At 39.6% G+C, this 16100-nt stretch overlaps 1 protein-coding gene across 1 annotated transcript in view; it reads right to left on the bottom strand.

The window, feature by feature from the left end:
- The window catches only part of LOC112947594 (glypican-6), a gene marked incomplete at its 3' end in the record, with an annotated part of 427468 nt that extends 420399 nt beyond the window's left edge, over window positions 1–7069 (bottom strand). Inside the window, exon 1 of the mRNA XM_026039716.1 lies at window positions 6946–7069. Coding sequence (XP_025895501.1) covers window positions 6946–7054 — 109 coding nt within the window. The remainder of the gene's footprint in view (window positions 1–6945) is intronic.
- Between the last annotated feature and the right edge of the window lie 9031 nt (window positions 7070–16100).

Here is a 16100-nt window from a genome sequence, read left to right as displayed (position 1 = left end):
CAGAAACACTACCCTCGTGCTGTGCTGTTCTCAGTAAGTCACGTCTGAAGATCTGGAATCTCTGAGCTACACCTTCAGTTTTCATATTTATCGCCAAGTGCAGCACCAGTAGACCTTAGCAATCATAGCACATAGGCACACAGTCCCTTTCTGTCCCTAAAGTAGCTGTCTTAATACTAAAAGTGACATACCTAGGACACTTGTCTCGGAGAAGCAGCCATTTCTGTATTCATCTGGAAGAGCACAGGGCAGAGACAAAAGAAGGAAACTAATTTTGAAGAAACTCTAAAAAGTGATGATCATTTTTAGATATAGGGACAATAGTGAATAATGATTCACTCAATGATTTTTCAAATGCTGCAGAACCCATTTCTTAATATACTTTTTGCAAGTTTGCTTTAAATTTCCTGTGGTCTGAACACACAGGTAGAAGAATTACACAGTGGAGGGTGGCAAAAAGACAGTAATGTTCTATAATATAGTTGAAGAATTCATTTCTGAGGTTATATTGACCCATTTAATGAGAGTAAGACAACAAATGAGACACCATTCCCAGGGTGCTAAAAATACATAGGAATCCCATTGTTTTGCTGCTTGGTTTTGACATCTAGTCACAACATGGTTTTGTCCTTGCTGTGTGTCAGGTGCACCTACTGTCAGAGGAAAAATCAGGAATGGGTAACAGAGACTCTGATGACATTTGCGGAATACTGATAGCTTTCATCAGTATTATGGAGTTGAGGCAGAATCCATTATTAATCCTAGTCTTGTGCACATGCATACAAAACATCTTTAATCACAGGAGCTTCAAGATTCAGAAATCAGTCATTTTATTTATGGGTTAGTATTTTTAAGGCTTGGACATTAAATTGAGAAAACAATTTCTATCATAAGATGTTCAAAAAGTGCATTATTCAGAGTTTCAGACAAGATTAAATGTTGTTTGAATTTAACAGGAAAGCCTCCACAGTGCCTGGTTGGCTCAATATTTTTAATGCATTTTTCCCCAGAATGCTATAGAAAAAAAGTAGAAAATGATTTTTTAAGGGAGGAAAATAAAGCACAGAGAGTCTCAAAAGTGTTTTAGGTGTTTCACTGCTATATTGCATTCCTCAGGATGGAGTTTATTTGAACAAATGTACATGTCCACAGTATAGACATCTATATCTGAACTCTGGGCCCTCTCTAATCAATACAGAGAAATAAGCACTCCAAAAAGAGATTTTTCTCATCTACTTGCCACATACGTTTTAGACAAGCATGATTTGCACCTATCATTTTTATGAGGACTACAGAGGAACTCATGGGACACGTGTCGGTGTCCTGTACCTACATTGTGCACACTTAAAAATCAGCAAGAGGAATTCTGCTCTTAGTTTAATAAGGATAGCATTGGATTCCTGCCCTCTCAGTCTGTGTGTTTCAGTGCATCACCTAAATGTGACACAGGCTGTCTGTCCCCAGACAACGCGCTCTCCAGCACGATCCACCCAAGAGCGGGTCACGTCCCCCCGCTGCAGCACCGTGCAGCAGCTTGTCCTTCACTTTGCAGCTTCATAAACCTGATGCAGCTGGTTAGGAGATTACATGGTCCACTGGGCAGCTGCACTTAGCAAATGAGGCTGTGGGAGAGGAGTGAGAACAAGCCATTGCGAATGCATGAGGTACAGCTCTAGCTGCGGGGAGCGCACAGAAGCAGCCAGTGCCTACATGATTGCCTCTCTGTACCCGACCTGACAGGTGATGAGAATTTGCACCCCTGGCAGGAAGCTGTTCTTACTAGGCAGCAAACCCTTCCCTTCCAAGTTCCAGAAGCTTACAGCACCTATTCAACTTTATTACTATTATTATTAACTGTTACCTGATGTGGTTTGCAAACAATTTTTTTACATGACATTTGAAAGGATAAAAAGCAAAAAACATGCAAGAGAGATGCCTTGTTGGCTTGTATCAACTCCAACATATTTGATTTTGAGTCTAAAAGACTTTGTGTTCAAATTATTCTTTCATTTCAAATATCGTGCAATGAGATCTTTTATCAGGCTTTTCTGCAATGTTTAGAAGCTTGCACCAGATGTCCAGCAAAGGTTGGTAGCGGTTACCTACTGCAAGCTAGCAGATGTTACCATTTTTTATGGTTTATAACTGCTGTAAGGACTGTATTTTGGGAAGTGAAGAAGTTATGTAGTCTGTTAAAACTGTGGAAGAATTATATGGAAATTATGACCTGATAGCACTGAAACAGCCTAGCAGTTGTGGAGCCTTAAAAATCCACCTGTCCTTGTATTTGATGCGAAACACATTTGAAAGTAACCCTGAAATCCTGTAAAACAAAACCAGGCAAAACAAACAAAACACTGTCACCTTGCCCAAAAATAAAAGGCAAAATACCTGATATCATGGCATTCGTGAAGTGAGACCTCTATTCTGTCACAGATGTCACAGGACTAGAATAAAATGAGTATGAAGAATAGGAGCAACGGCAAAAGGTTAAAATGAGTGGCTGTGTATGGATCCTAGGCTGTACTGTATCTGTACGACTATCCTGCACTCCTTGGAAGCCTCCTCCCTTCCGAACAGCCACGTGGAAACGGCAGAGCCTTCTGCTCCCCTCCAAAACACACAGGCCCAAACCCGCTACCCCAGCAGCGTCAAAGCAAAGCACGAAGAGCGCAGCCTGCTCCAAGCCCTCCTCCGCCTGCTGACGAGGACGGCGGCACACAGGCCGGGTGCAGGAGGCCGGCGAGCTGCCACGTGCTGCTGTGCAGGGCTCCCCTGGCATCCGTGAGGCTCAAGGCACGAAGCGGGGCCCGGCTCCAGCAGCTGCCAGACCCGTCACTCCAGCAGGGCTGGCAGCACGGGCAGCAAGGGCAGAAGAACGTGCAGAGCGCTCATACTGGCCAAGCCTCCGAATTTCAGCAGATTCCAGCTTCAGGCAGCTCTCGCTTTACTCATAGTTATTTTCCATGCTTTTTTTTCTCTGCAGAGTCTACTCTGAGACAATTACAGCTCTCAGTTTTCATCTGTTAAAGAGTTCTTCTTTTGTTGAAAGACCTAAATGCACATTTGCCAACTCCAATATCAAGAAAAGATGCATAAACACAGTGAAAACACAAAAGGAAAAAGAGAGGTGATAGAAGATTTCTGGGATGCTAGCTCTTCTTGCAGGTATTGTTTTTAGGGCGTTATTTCTGAAAATTTCTTTTCTGCCCTGTAATTTCTACTGCTCCTGCTGGTAATGTTCGTAAGAAATATAAGCAGCTCTAATGGGTATGGATCACTCTACTCCAGGACAGTAAAAAATGAAAAAGGACCATAGAGGAATGATGGCCCTGCAAGACAGATCAATGCAGCTGCAGGTTGGTTCTTTTCCTACTCAGGTTGTTGGCCTTAATGACTTCATGGCTCACACTTTCTGCTGAAGGCTATCCATTTCTGTTCAAGTTCATGACAGCTCTTTCACAGACACTCTTTCAATTTTAACACTATTACCAAGAATACTTTTCTCCCCCTTTTTTTTTTTCTTTTTYAAATGAGAATGAGATGGTGTCTCTTTAATCAGGATCAGATCAATTTAGCTAAAATAAAATTATTTTCTATAATTTGCCTATAGTTATTCACAGGATTAGTGAGAAAATGTCACTGAGCAGATACTTGTCTGCTCATTAACATTCATGGCAAAACCTTCCGGTAGGTTTGGTTTCGACTGCTGATGGAGCAATACTTAAAAGAAATTGGCTTGTCTGTGAAACAGCTGCTCAGCAAAGGCACCATGCAAGGGAATTGGTGATAATAAGATGATACTATTACAACTGCACTGAGAGCGCAGTATATTTTGAGCTGCTTTGAGGTATGCAGCGGGGGTCCAAGGATTTGAATGTGATTGCTTGTCTAGTGCTCAGCACAGGAAACAGMTGATCATTACATGTCTGCTTATGTGGATTAGTCCAGCCCTAAAGAGTGAAGTTGAACAATTCAGGCCTGGTGGAACACTGTGCTCCACGTGACTTTCCTGCCTATTGAAAGCCTGTTAAAAGCCTTTTGGCATTTTTTTTCCCCTTTAGTTTTGGGAAGTGCCATTGCTGACCCAGGTGCTCTATCCTTTGCTGGAGAAAAAAAAAAAAAATCAATGATTTCATGGGATTTCATGGGGATTTCATGGGATTTTTGTCATTTTGAGGCTTTCTTCTTTAGGCAAGATTCCCAGGAGAGGATTCACTGGATCCTCCTACACCCCTAAATGCAATTCCAAGCCTCACATTTTTGCATATGACCGTGCAATGTAACAGCGAGGATGCAGGTGTCGGCAATACAGATGTACTCAGCACAAGGCTCACTCAAGAAACATTTGGCAGCTGGTATTATGCTGCATAGTGACTCATGCTAATTCACACTTCCCAGCTAGAATATAGACCCCAAATGAGAAACGCTMTTGTTAGAGAGTTGGCTCTGAGTGATGGCTGAACCCCGCATACTATGTTAATATAACAATTATATACGCTAATAAAACAATTAAAAAAATGAACCTAGAAGAATGGAGCTATTACAATTCCCATCACTGTGACAATTTCTTCGAAATGTGGAGGACATACATAGAATATTGTATGGGGCTTTAATAGGCAAGAACTGATTGCCGGTTAAAACAAAGACTTCTCCCCCCCGCCGATTGTAGCTGTTTCCAAAGCACTTAATAGTTTTAACAGTTCTTTGCTAAGAATCTCATATTTAGCTTTTCTGGCTTATAGATATTACAAAAATTAGTCATTACAGTAATTTGGAAGGAACTGCAGTTCTGGTAAAAATGAAACATAAAAAATGGATATAGAAATGATGTAGAAATGTGTATAGAGAGTATGTTTGACCTGAGGCTAAAGAGACAATCTTTCAATTAGAGCAGATTGAGTTCCCTTGTAAAAGATTAGATCACGAATGGGATCTGAGGCAAAATCCTAAAAGGGAAAACAGTCTTCAAATTAGCTCTCAGAAAAGCAATCAGAAAATCATTCAATCTAAGCTTAAGCATATGGATCTGGGACAGAAAGAACATGATGATAGAAAATCCAAAATACTACACGGCAAGATAACATGGGTGAGACATATGAAGGTCAGATCATAATTTAACAGTGTCACATGATATCAAAATCAGCATTACTCTAAGGTAGGCTGGGTACACCAAAAAAAAAAAAAAAAGAAAAAGAAAATACTGCAGAAACTCCCATATTATTTTGTATTTTGCAGAAGTTTGCAAAGTTAAACAAATATTTGCATGTACAAAAGGCTAGGAGAAACACTAGGGCGAATTAATTCCTCACAATAGCAATGATAATATATACTCTCTCTTGACATTACTTAAATATTCACATATTCTGTCATTTCTTAGATAGACTGCTCTTAATAAGCACAGGTCTTGTATAAAAACTTTCATAAAATGATTACAACCGGCTGTATTTGTTTCAATCTCTGTATTTGTTTCATACTGGCAACAAAAGGCTCATGTATCAGAGCTTCCTTGGACAATCAAAGTACAGATTTAAAATAGAAAATATGATTTCAAGAATTATAACATAGATAACTTTTTCTAACAAGTAAATGTAGAATGATATTAAAATATTGAGGCATAAAGTTGAGTAGTTCAACCATTGAGTAGGTGATGATACTGAGACTTTTTGAATTGCAAATTCCCTTTAAAAAAAAATAATGATAAGTCAGAAGAAACCACCTAGTCTTTTCATCTGACTTCCTGAAGAGCAGATCCATGAGAATCTCAGAATGTAATGTTTAAAACAGGTCAATAATTTTGAGTTTTGCCCTACCATCAATAAAGATATACAGCMTTGATTTACAGAATTTCAGATTTCCAAAAAAAAGCCATCACACACTCAAGTTCACTGCAATACCGAGTCATCTCGTTGCCCAATAATTCAAAAGGCAGGCTCCGAACTCTGTGGAAAATCAGGCTAGCATTTTCAATAAACTGTCCTGCTCACCGAACTCGGGAGATTTTCTTGATTGCCTTTTAAAAAAGGGAAAAGCCCTGCAGTTGCTTTTGAGGGTTTCCAATATCCACGTTTACGTAGACACAGAAATGCCCAGAGGGAAGTGTTCAGCACAAGCACAGATTTCACATGCTGCCAAAGCCATCACCAAACATTCTGTAGCTCTTCTAATCTGTTTGCTAATCGGCAATTTATGAGAGGAACCTCATAAACTGTGACTTGTAAAGATGGACACAGCCATAAAAATTGCTTAATGCTTATTATTAAAGCAAAGGCTTTAGCAAATCAGGGCAAGGGATACTTGATTCCTCTCCCAGGTCTTACAGGGGCTGAGGGCCAGTAGAGATGAGAGTAATGATAGATGAATAAAAACCAAAGCCTGCCTTTATTGACTTTTCCTACATAGAAAAGATTTGTATTTAATACTGCCTGCGTGGTTTGCATTAAAATTCCTCCCAAATGCAACAGAAGCCTGACTATAACCAAGACCCTCTGAGAGACTCTGGACATTGCAAGTAATCATGACAGGAAAAAAAAAAATGGAGCCTTAAGGCTACCAGCTACAGACTACAAAAAAATAACTCTGCAATAACAAAAATCATGGGAGACTCATAGTTCATCTTGCAACAGTAAACATAATTGCAAACCTAAATTTTGCATTTGAAATTAGGATACTAAAATTATAAGCTTCTCTATGTATATCTAATCTCTTTTCTCAACATTAGCCAAGCCTGCAGGCATTTAACAGTCCAATTCTTGATGCTATTGTAATTAAAGGCAATACTCGCAAGGCTGATAAGGGTAACAGCTGTAAGTTAACCCTTATCTTAGCCAAACTGACAAGTGCACATGTGATATCAAATTGTAGAGAAAAAGAGATTGGTATTCGTCTTGGATAGCTGACTTAAATCCCATAACCTTGAAAACAAGTAAATTACATCCAGCCTACCGTCAAACTTCTTGTGCCGGGATACAAAAGTGGTGCGTACAAAGTGACTTGTCTCCTCCACTAAGTTTTCAAACTCCAGTTTGCTCTGCTGGCTTAACTTGTCCTCCATCTCCGAGGTGCAACATGTATATTCCTGAGGGCAGATTCTCAAATGTTCCCCTGGAATCACAAGAGAAAACACATTAGAAATATTCATATTTAAATGACCGTACACCAGAATTTTCCATGAACTTCATATTCCTACGCAATATCTCTGCAGTTAAGAAAGGTGTCACAGGGCACAAGGAGCTCTGCAAGGCTTGACCGCTTCACTGGGAACATTTTGAATCTGTATTGATGACTTTGCCACAGCTGCGCATGCCTCACATAGGTGGGGAGATACGTTTTGCAGAGACCTTTTGATACTTTAGAAGGCAAAATTATTTCAGACTTACGATGATTCTTACGCTGAGGCCCTGTCTCTTCTAAACAGGGGGAAACCTAAAAATTCTACGGCAATTGCTKGTTTTCTGTTTGTAGTCAAAATGCCTTGAAAGCTACCTAGTGACATGAACAGCTACAAGCCACCAGAGATTTCTTGCTGTCAAAGCCTAAAAACCAGAAATTATATGTCCCTACTCTGTTGGTTGGGTTGCAGTGTGATTATTTCCTTCTCTCTCAGTGCTTGTCCCAATGCACCCAAACACCCTCCCCTTCCACCTCTTTTTCTCTTCTGTTTGAGTAAGTGAATTTTAATGACTGTGCTTGGGTGCTGCGTGTTTTTTTCACGACATTTCTTGTCAGACCCACCAAGTGCTCCACTGAATGGGAGAAAGCAATGAAGAGTTTAATTAATGCTTATGTTTTACGGAAATACAATGTAAAAGGTAATGAAAGTCTGTTATTTAATTCAATAGATTTATCTCTTGAAGCACTGTGCCAGTTCTTCTGACAATATTGCTTTCTTTAGTACAATTTGCAAGTGGAAACCAATTCTTTAGCTCATGAAATTAAAATGGTCTGTTATTACATGAAATGTGAATTTCCAGTTGACACTGTACTATGGGTGTCAGAAACATTTAGCTCAGTTTGTACAAAGGCAGAATATTCTACCATTCCCTCTTGAGAAATAAAAAGAATGATCTGCCTATATGATTAAAGTTACTTGTAAGGCAATGAAAACATTTAGTTTTCTGTACACCAAACCCTGATTAAAAATCTCTCTGCAAATCTCTTAAAGGTGCAAATAAAATGATATACAAAGCCCAAGGGTTAAATAAATACTGGGGACCTGATTCTCATTTATATCAAGGCYCCTTTGTACCACAGTTGAGCTATAAAGAAGATTTAAATGCAGTTTATACCAACTTTAAGGCTACTTTTCACCATTCTTATTATGTACTGAGGAGAATCAGGCCCTGAGGTTTATACTTCCCAGGAGTGTCATACATTTAGCTGCTGCATCATCTTGAAAACAGCATCAAAAAGAGGTTTGCACATGCTTAGAATAAACACTGTCTTGCACACGAGTCTGCCCTGACCGTATTCCAGTTTTTATATTAGTTCTGAATGAAGTTTTTTGATTTGAAGTTTAGTCACTCCCTGGGCCTGACCCATCAACCCAGACTTAATTTGTTTTTTCTGCAAGAGTTCACCTGTAAAGCCAGGAGATTTCTCCAGCAGTCCCCAAACTTTTAAGAAACTTACAGCTATATATCTTGAAGAAGGATCATTTCATTACTATCCGTTATTGTTTTGCAGTAGTACCTACAATTCCTAGCCACATATCTAATGCAACCACTGTTGCATTAGACACTATGTGAACATAGAAAAGGAGATACCATATTACCATTGAAATAGTGTAGTCTTATCCATCTGTTAAACTCTCTAACACCATCACCTTAATCCCTCCCCATTCTAAAAATTGGGCATCTAAGCCAGAAACAATGCTTGCAAGGACCCATCAGTCACTGCTATCAAATATAAATGATAACAGCAAAATGATGCTTGCTTCCCTGTATGGGAGGAGGCAGCTGGGCATTTCTCTTCTCTGCCTGCTCATGAATCTTACAGGAACTGAGTATTTAAGGGAGCTCTACATCGCTGTCTTGTTGAGCTGAAGCTATTCAACAGGTTGCATGCAATTAAGGAAGGGGATAACACATTAAGCTTCAATAAGCCTTTGCGCAGGAACAGTCATGTCCTGAGTTATCATAAGGAGCCAGAAACACAAGGGAAACTGAAACAGCACCATTACAAGCACTTGTGTAATCTTGATTAAATAAAACATATATACCCTCTCCATCCATCAATAACCATGTCCAAGATAAACTCAGCAGGTTTTGCTCAATGGAAAGCACTGGGGAGACATGCTCTCCCATTCCCAAGCAGTTGTAGTTTATGTTTTGTATAACAATAACTCCCCTTAGTGCAGCAGTCATGAATTTTTATAAAATTCAGTTCTATATCCTCTGTTCATTTAACATTATTTTTCCTCCTTTTCTATTTGACTTTATTTGCTTTTCACAACTACCAGACTATCAACTGAACTAATACTAATCATCAAGGCTTCGTGAATAACGGCCACAGGTGTAGATTTTTAAGATATGTTATTCTGAGTATTACAACCCATTAAATAATATTGAATTCAGTACTGCAGTCATTTGTGTAGCATTATTACCTCTCATTTATTTATAGTCTTACTTTCTCTATACTACAATACCCACATCCCAATTTATTTTAAAATGCACCTTAGTAACTATGACCTCATTCAGATTTCTACTGTACTTATTTCATATATCTACATATATCTTTTCACTAAATTTCCTCTTTTTTAATTCACTGGATCTTTATACATTCATTGCGCTCTTAACTGCTGAAATGTGAAACTCATTATTATCAGAAACACTCACAACTTCTACACCATTTCATTCTTTTCCTCCCCTAACAATGTACCTTTCTATATCATCTGAAATAGCTATCTATCTTCAACACAAACTCCTCTCTAAACTATAATTAACTTTTTAAAGCAACATTCCTAGCTCTCCTCTTGGGACTCCTTGCATTTTGGTAGAAAAGAAATAACAAAAATACTGTGTTACTCTTCATGTTCTGCCTCAGGATCATCTTTTCCCTCCTCCTGTTTCCTGCATTGCAGGTTCAGGTCAGAGTATAAATCAAGCAAAAGGATCTTCCTCTGCTCTGTGGCAGTGGAGGAGTTGGGGGCTGATCAGCCTTAAGAGGTTCAGGTACAGGCAGTAAAGACGAGGACCTCAGCAGCTGTGGTGCATGAGCACATTTGTACTGACCATGAGTGGCTGCAGCTCTGTAGTGGGCCAGATTTCCCAGAAATAGCAAGTGGAAATGTGCTCATACCAACAGTCCTTTTTGCATGCCTGATCCTTTTTTAAATCAGTGATTACCATTTTGTTGTTGTTGTTGTTTATTTGTGTTAATATTTATTAACCTCCCAGTTTATATTATTTCATCCAGATCATTCATTCCCTGGAAAACAAAAGGGGCTATTATTTTCTGTTAAAAAAAAAAAAAAAAAAAAATTTGTTTTGTTTTGGATTTTCCGCTTGTTCCATTCAAATTAGTCGTACCACGAGTTGCTTGGATTGGAAATAACTCTGCAGACTCCACTTGATATTGCCTCCTCTATTTCCTTGAACAGGGTCATTTACCATTTGARCTCAGTAATATATTGTTCTATTACCCCAAAAGGAGTTTAATCACTGATTTGTGTATATACACACCTCAGGTATTTTGCAGGCTGAGAAAGCGCTCACAGCTGAGGTACCAAGTCTTGCCTTGGGAAACTCCATATGCTCTACCTTCTCCTGCTAAGTTTAGCGACAATTTTATGGCACAAGCAGCTGTAAAAGCAGCATTCCACAAGCAGCATCAGATTTAACTGACTGGTTTCTCCATGTTGCTAATGGTGTCTCCGCAGACAGGCCCAACCAACAAGCCAGGAGAATCACGATGGAGCTCAGCAGTTCCCCACAGCTCCTCCAGCAACCCCTTCCACCTGGAGATGCTGCCCCTCATGCATCTCCTTTTGCAGACCRGGTTGTACAAATCAAATCAATTGCCTCCTACAAATCCAGCTGCCCAGTACTCCATTTCACTCTTATTACAGCTGCAATCTCACACCTGCCTTCCCATGTTCCAAATTGGCAACTTGTGCAACTGAGTTTGGTAATTGCACTGGCATGTTCCTTTGAGGTGCAATAAAACAATTTATAAAGCACTTATTTTATATTCATATACACAGTAGTTTGTTGTCTCCACAAAGTGCTATGGAAACTCCCTAGAGATTTTTTTTTTTAAATTGCAGTTTCCACTCTCAGTCCGAATAAATACTTCTGCTGTGTATCARAACACCACAATTGATTTGAGCACCGTAACTATTTCCAGACGATAGAATTTGAAGGGGTAATAAACTCTGTGGAATATAACACTACCCTTAACAGTTTCACCACCAAATTTAATGAACACCTAATGCAAGCTTGAGTTGATATTACAACTGGAAACACGTTCACAGAAAATTTTAGAAACAGTTCTTTATGAGGTTGTCAACTATTTACTGTTCCTAACCAATTCATAAATAAATAAAAAAAAAAAAGAAACAGAAAAAAAAAAGAGAGAAAACAACATTTACCCATATTGTTCTGCCTATAAAATCATAGAATCATAGAATCTTTATTGTGGGAAAAGACTTTCAAGATGATCAAGTCCAAACATAAATCCATCACCATCATGCCTGCTAAACCATGTCCCTAAGTGCCTCATCTACACATTTTTTCAACATTGACAGGGATGGTGACCCCACCACTTCCCTGGGCAGCCTGTTCCAGAATGTTAGGATTAATTGTGTGACTGRTGATAATGGGAAAGTGGGATCATCACACTGCTTCATAAAGACAAAATGAACAAATGTCAATAAATATAAAGGATAAATGTAATGTATGCTTTCAAACTTGGTTTCCCTGTAAGCACTGGCAAAATTTAAAGCAAGAAAGGATAGCTTCACCTCCTTCATCCTGTGAATTAAGTTAGTGTGATTGTGATTTGTGGCTTTCTCAAATAACCACATCCTTTAAAAATACAAATACCTGTCTTTATGGATCTGCTTTGAAGAGTAAACATGAGACCAGCTCATATATAGCTCTTGATGGAGAAGACAGTGTAAATTATTCAAGTCTTCAAAACTTGAAGAACCTCTCAGAATTACAAAGGACATTTTCCAACTTATTTCCATACTTTCTACCTTTTTTATTTTTAAATATGATGAATAGAGATAGAGATAGAGAAAAAAAGGCTCATTTGGTTATAACCTTGCTYGCTGCTTTGTGATTTGGTTTTCTTTCTGTATTGGTGATTATGTTTTTGAACACTTGCTTTTCAAAGCTGGTAATGTTTTAGGTAAGTGCTCTGTCTACAAAATCAGTACTAAGTGGCTAAACATGGCAGAACTTTTTATGATTGCATTATGAAGTTTCCCTCATAGAACAGGATTTCCTTCCAACACACTTTATCCTTCTGTCACTTGTGCATGCAAATATAAACTAGTGCAGCAGAATAACTGGATTTATAATCACCTTTATTTTGAAATAAAAAGTATCATGTTTTCTTATTTTTTTACTAATTTATATTAACAGTATTAATTTATTTAAGAGTTAAAACTAAATTAGAAAGATGAGTTTCTTCATTTCAGCTAATATTCAAATCATGAAAATTGAAATATCAGTTTGCYGGACAAAACCTGTTCCCTGATGTAGAGTCCTAAGGCTCCTCTGACTTTGTAAWTATCATCTCCGTGGGGTCTAGCAGCCTTGCAAGCAGCCTTGGTAAAACTGCAGCTGACACTCAAGTTGCTGAGTTGAACTGAAAGGAAACAGATTATTACTGGAATTAATTCCATTGTAATGCTGCCCAGAGAAGCGCTGATGGGAGCAGTGTTTGCACAGAATACGATACCCCAAAGCAAGGGGAGGAAAGCTCCCAGGAACGTTGCAAGTATGTCGCTAGATATGAACCTCCTAGTTTAAATCATCAGAACCTTGAAAAACTTGCACATCCCGGGGACTCCAATCAACCAGCAAAACTGCCCCAGGAAGGAAAACAACTCATTGGCTTGCCCTGCACCCTGGACCCAAATCATCTTTCCTCAGATTCCTTTTGCTACTTGAGTGCTTTGAGGTCAATTAAAAAATGAATGCCTTCCAAACAGACCGATAATTAGTTAACAGTCTCTTCATTACGAGTCCCAGAGGGAACATTCATTTGCAAGAAGCTCTGACCCTGTTGTCCTTGGGAAGCCCTCAGTAATCCGGCACAGAAGCCAGGGCCAAGGCAAACCTGTTCTGTCTAGGGCTACACAGCTGCTAAGGAAAGAGATGAAGTCCCCAGAGCCTTCCTAACTAAACTACCAGAAGCGGTACTGCTACTTCAGCTCGCAGGTTCATTTCATTTTCCGAGCATACAGAGCCAGACAATTGGTTTTTGATAGCTCGGTGTGTGAGGAGAAGCCTTCGTTACCTCTCAGGGGTGCATTACTGACATCCTGCTCGGCGCGGTGCGGAAAGCAAGCTGCACGGCTCTGATTCAGCACTGCACGGCTTCATCATCGCGCCGGCTTCACGGCTGTAATTTTCTGATTTCCAAGCATGCTCCCACCTGGGAATGGCAGCCAACTTGCCCTCCCCCCAAATTGATTTTTGCTGTTTATTAGGTCCCCCACTGTAGTAGCAGAGATATCTTACATAATAGCAGAGTGAGAAAAGGAGAATACAGGCAGTACGTTGCTTTAACATGCTCTTGCAGTATGGTGCAAGCAGCTTTTGCCTTTCAGCTGCTCTCTGAGCAATTTGGTTATTAAGATAGCAGGATGATGTTGCACACAGCCGTGCAATTATGAAGGCTTTAATCAACCTTCTTCAGAAAGCACTGAAATCCAAAGATACAATTGTGGCTCCTGATGCACCCAAGACAGATTTACTCCACTTAGTTCCAGCACAACCATGGTAAGGCAGAGTTAGTTTCCTGAAGTTAGCTAGGTTCGCTCTATCGCTGAAAGAAGAGCACACCCTTAGGAGACGCTACCACTAACATGCAGGCAGAAAAAGTTAAAGCTACATGGGCTACAGCTACGCTGTTTGTCTGCACAGTAAAGTGTATTTTACAGCTGTGCAGGTCACTTGCTGATCACTGTACCACCATGTATAAAATCTATGATGAAAATATTAAACTTAACAACATGTATTTGAGTCCTCAGTCACAGTGCTCTTGTGCTCTTCATGTTATGAGAAACCCCAGAAGAAGATGCACCCAAGGCCATATTTTCACTGTTGTTGCTGGTATATTATGAGAGAATACAGACAAAAGGAGCAAACACCGGTAGAAGACGAAGATAAGGACCACCGTATCTTTGTGGAACTGGCTGAAGCAGGACAGTAGAACCAAAACAGGGCCTACTGAGTCAAAATGAAGCCATATATGGAAGTGACTTCCGGGAAGACGACCACCAGGGGGTCTCAAAAAGACCACCAGAGACCACCAAAGGGACAGAGGGCGCATGCGTGTGGGGGTGGGGTATATTGTAATTAGTTCCAAGAAATGGAATGAATATGTATGATCATTTCCTAGAATTTAATGCATATGTAGATAATAGAGAAATAAAAGTTTTAGCAAGCACCYCCTAGGGCATGCACGATAGGTGGAGCTATCCCCCRTGCATCCAGCGCTGCAATAAAGTGAATGCCTGCTTCTTAATACTACATTGGTGTTAAGAGGTTTATTCCCGGTTTTCGGTGATATTCACATGGCTTCAGCCAGGCCAAGGAAAACTTTTTAAACCAGCATCCAACAGATCAATCTACCACCCATCTTCTAACGGATTATGATACATCAGAAATGATGTCTCAGAAACAGTTCATAAAGGCAGCTGAGATACATGTTGGGTTGGATCCAAGTCTGTATCAGCTGCTTCACTGATAAGCCACAAAACTCAGTTTTTGACTTTCACATTTCCTTACTTGGTTATGCACATGAGCTTACAAAAAGGGAGGTTTCAGCTTATAAAGACCTCATAGTCCTGTTATTGTACTGGCTGAAGGTACACATAGGAAATCACAGGAAATACTAGGGTGAGAAACAATAAGTTTTGGCTCCTCGTTTTTCTTTTAAACAAAGAGAGAGAGAAAAAAAAGAATCTTCCATTTTCTTCAAAGAAATATATTAGAAATACAGCCAAAAATAGAGTAAGTAAATACCTTGGCTCAGTTTACAGAGTAAATTGCTGCTACTTTGTGAGCAGGCCCAAGCTAAATCCATGCAGGATACAGAAAGCAAAACTACAGACAGGCTTGAAGCAGTGAAAGGATTTCAGAGTAAAAATACTGATACAAGAAAAAAAAGAATGAATTGGAACATTGTAATCCATTGTAATCCATCAGCCCATTCCCCACCTGCCTGATGACTACTTACCAGCAGCAACTCRCTGAAGGTTGGCAGTCATACCAGTGCTTAGCTTCATAGCCCATTGGTCCTAGTTATCTACTGTGTAATAACCACAAAATCATTGCTCTGTACTCTTGAATTGTGTATATGTTGCATGTGGAGTCTATTTGCACACATCAAAATTGACTTAAAGTCACCCAGAGCCCTCCAGACCTAAACAAGCTCAAATCAATTTATCAGACTTCTGTATAGTTTCTTGTACATCCAAAGCCTATAGCAATGCTCCTGCATGAAAAGGGCATGGCAATTAATCCCATGCCATGTGTTGGGGCTTGTACCTACATTTTTTAGTGTTAACTCCCTCTGTAATAATATGTCTGGAAGCAAAGTGGTTGAACCTCTGTCAAAGAGAGAGTCAAAGGGGGAGTTAGTCATTAGTATAGACAGTCTTGGGTCCAGTGCATCAGAAAATTCCCCCCCTTTTTTTTTTTTTCTTTCTTTTTTTTTTTTAATAATGAAGGTCCTTGGATTAATCAGAATAATCAGAATCAGATTCTTTCAGAGGCAATAGGAGTTTGGATTCCAGAGCAGGCATGACAGTGCCCTTGAAGGTCTCCTCATCTGAAGAAGTCTTGCTCTGCAGATGTGGGAAGCCTGGGAGCTTTGGCGATCCTGCAGCCGACCAGGAAAACCTGCCTGCTATATCATAT

Source organism: Nothoprocta perdicaria, unplaced genomic scaffold (assembly GCF_003342845.1).
Source record: "Nothoprocta perdicaria isolate Ctin4 unplaced genomic scaffold, notPer1 scaffold_239, whole genome shotgun sequence".
NCBI classification, from domain to species: Eukaryota; Metazoa; Chordata; class Aves; order Tinamiformes; family Tinamidae; genus Nothoprocta; species Nothoprocta perdicaria.
This window is presented reverse-complemented; position numbering and strand designations above follow the sequence as displayed.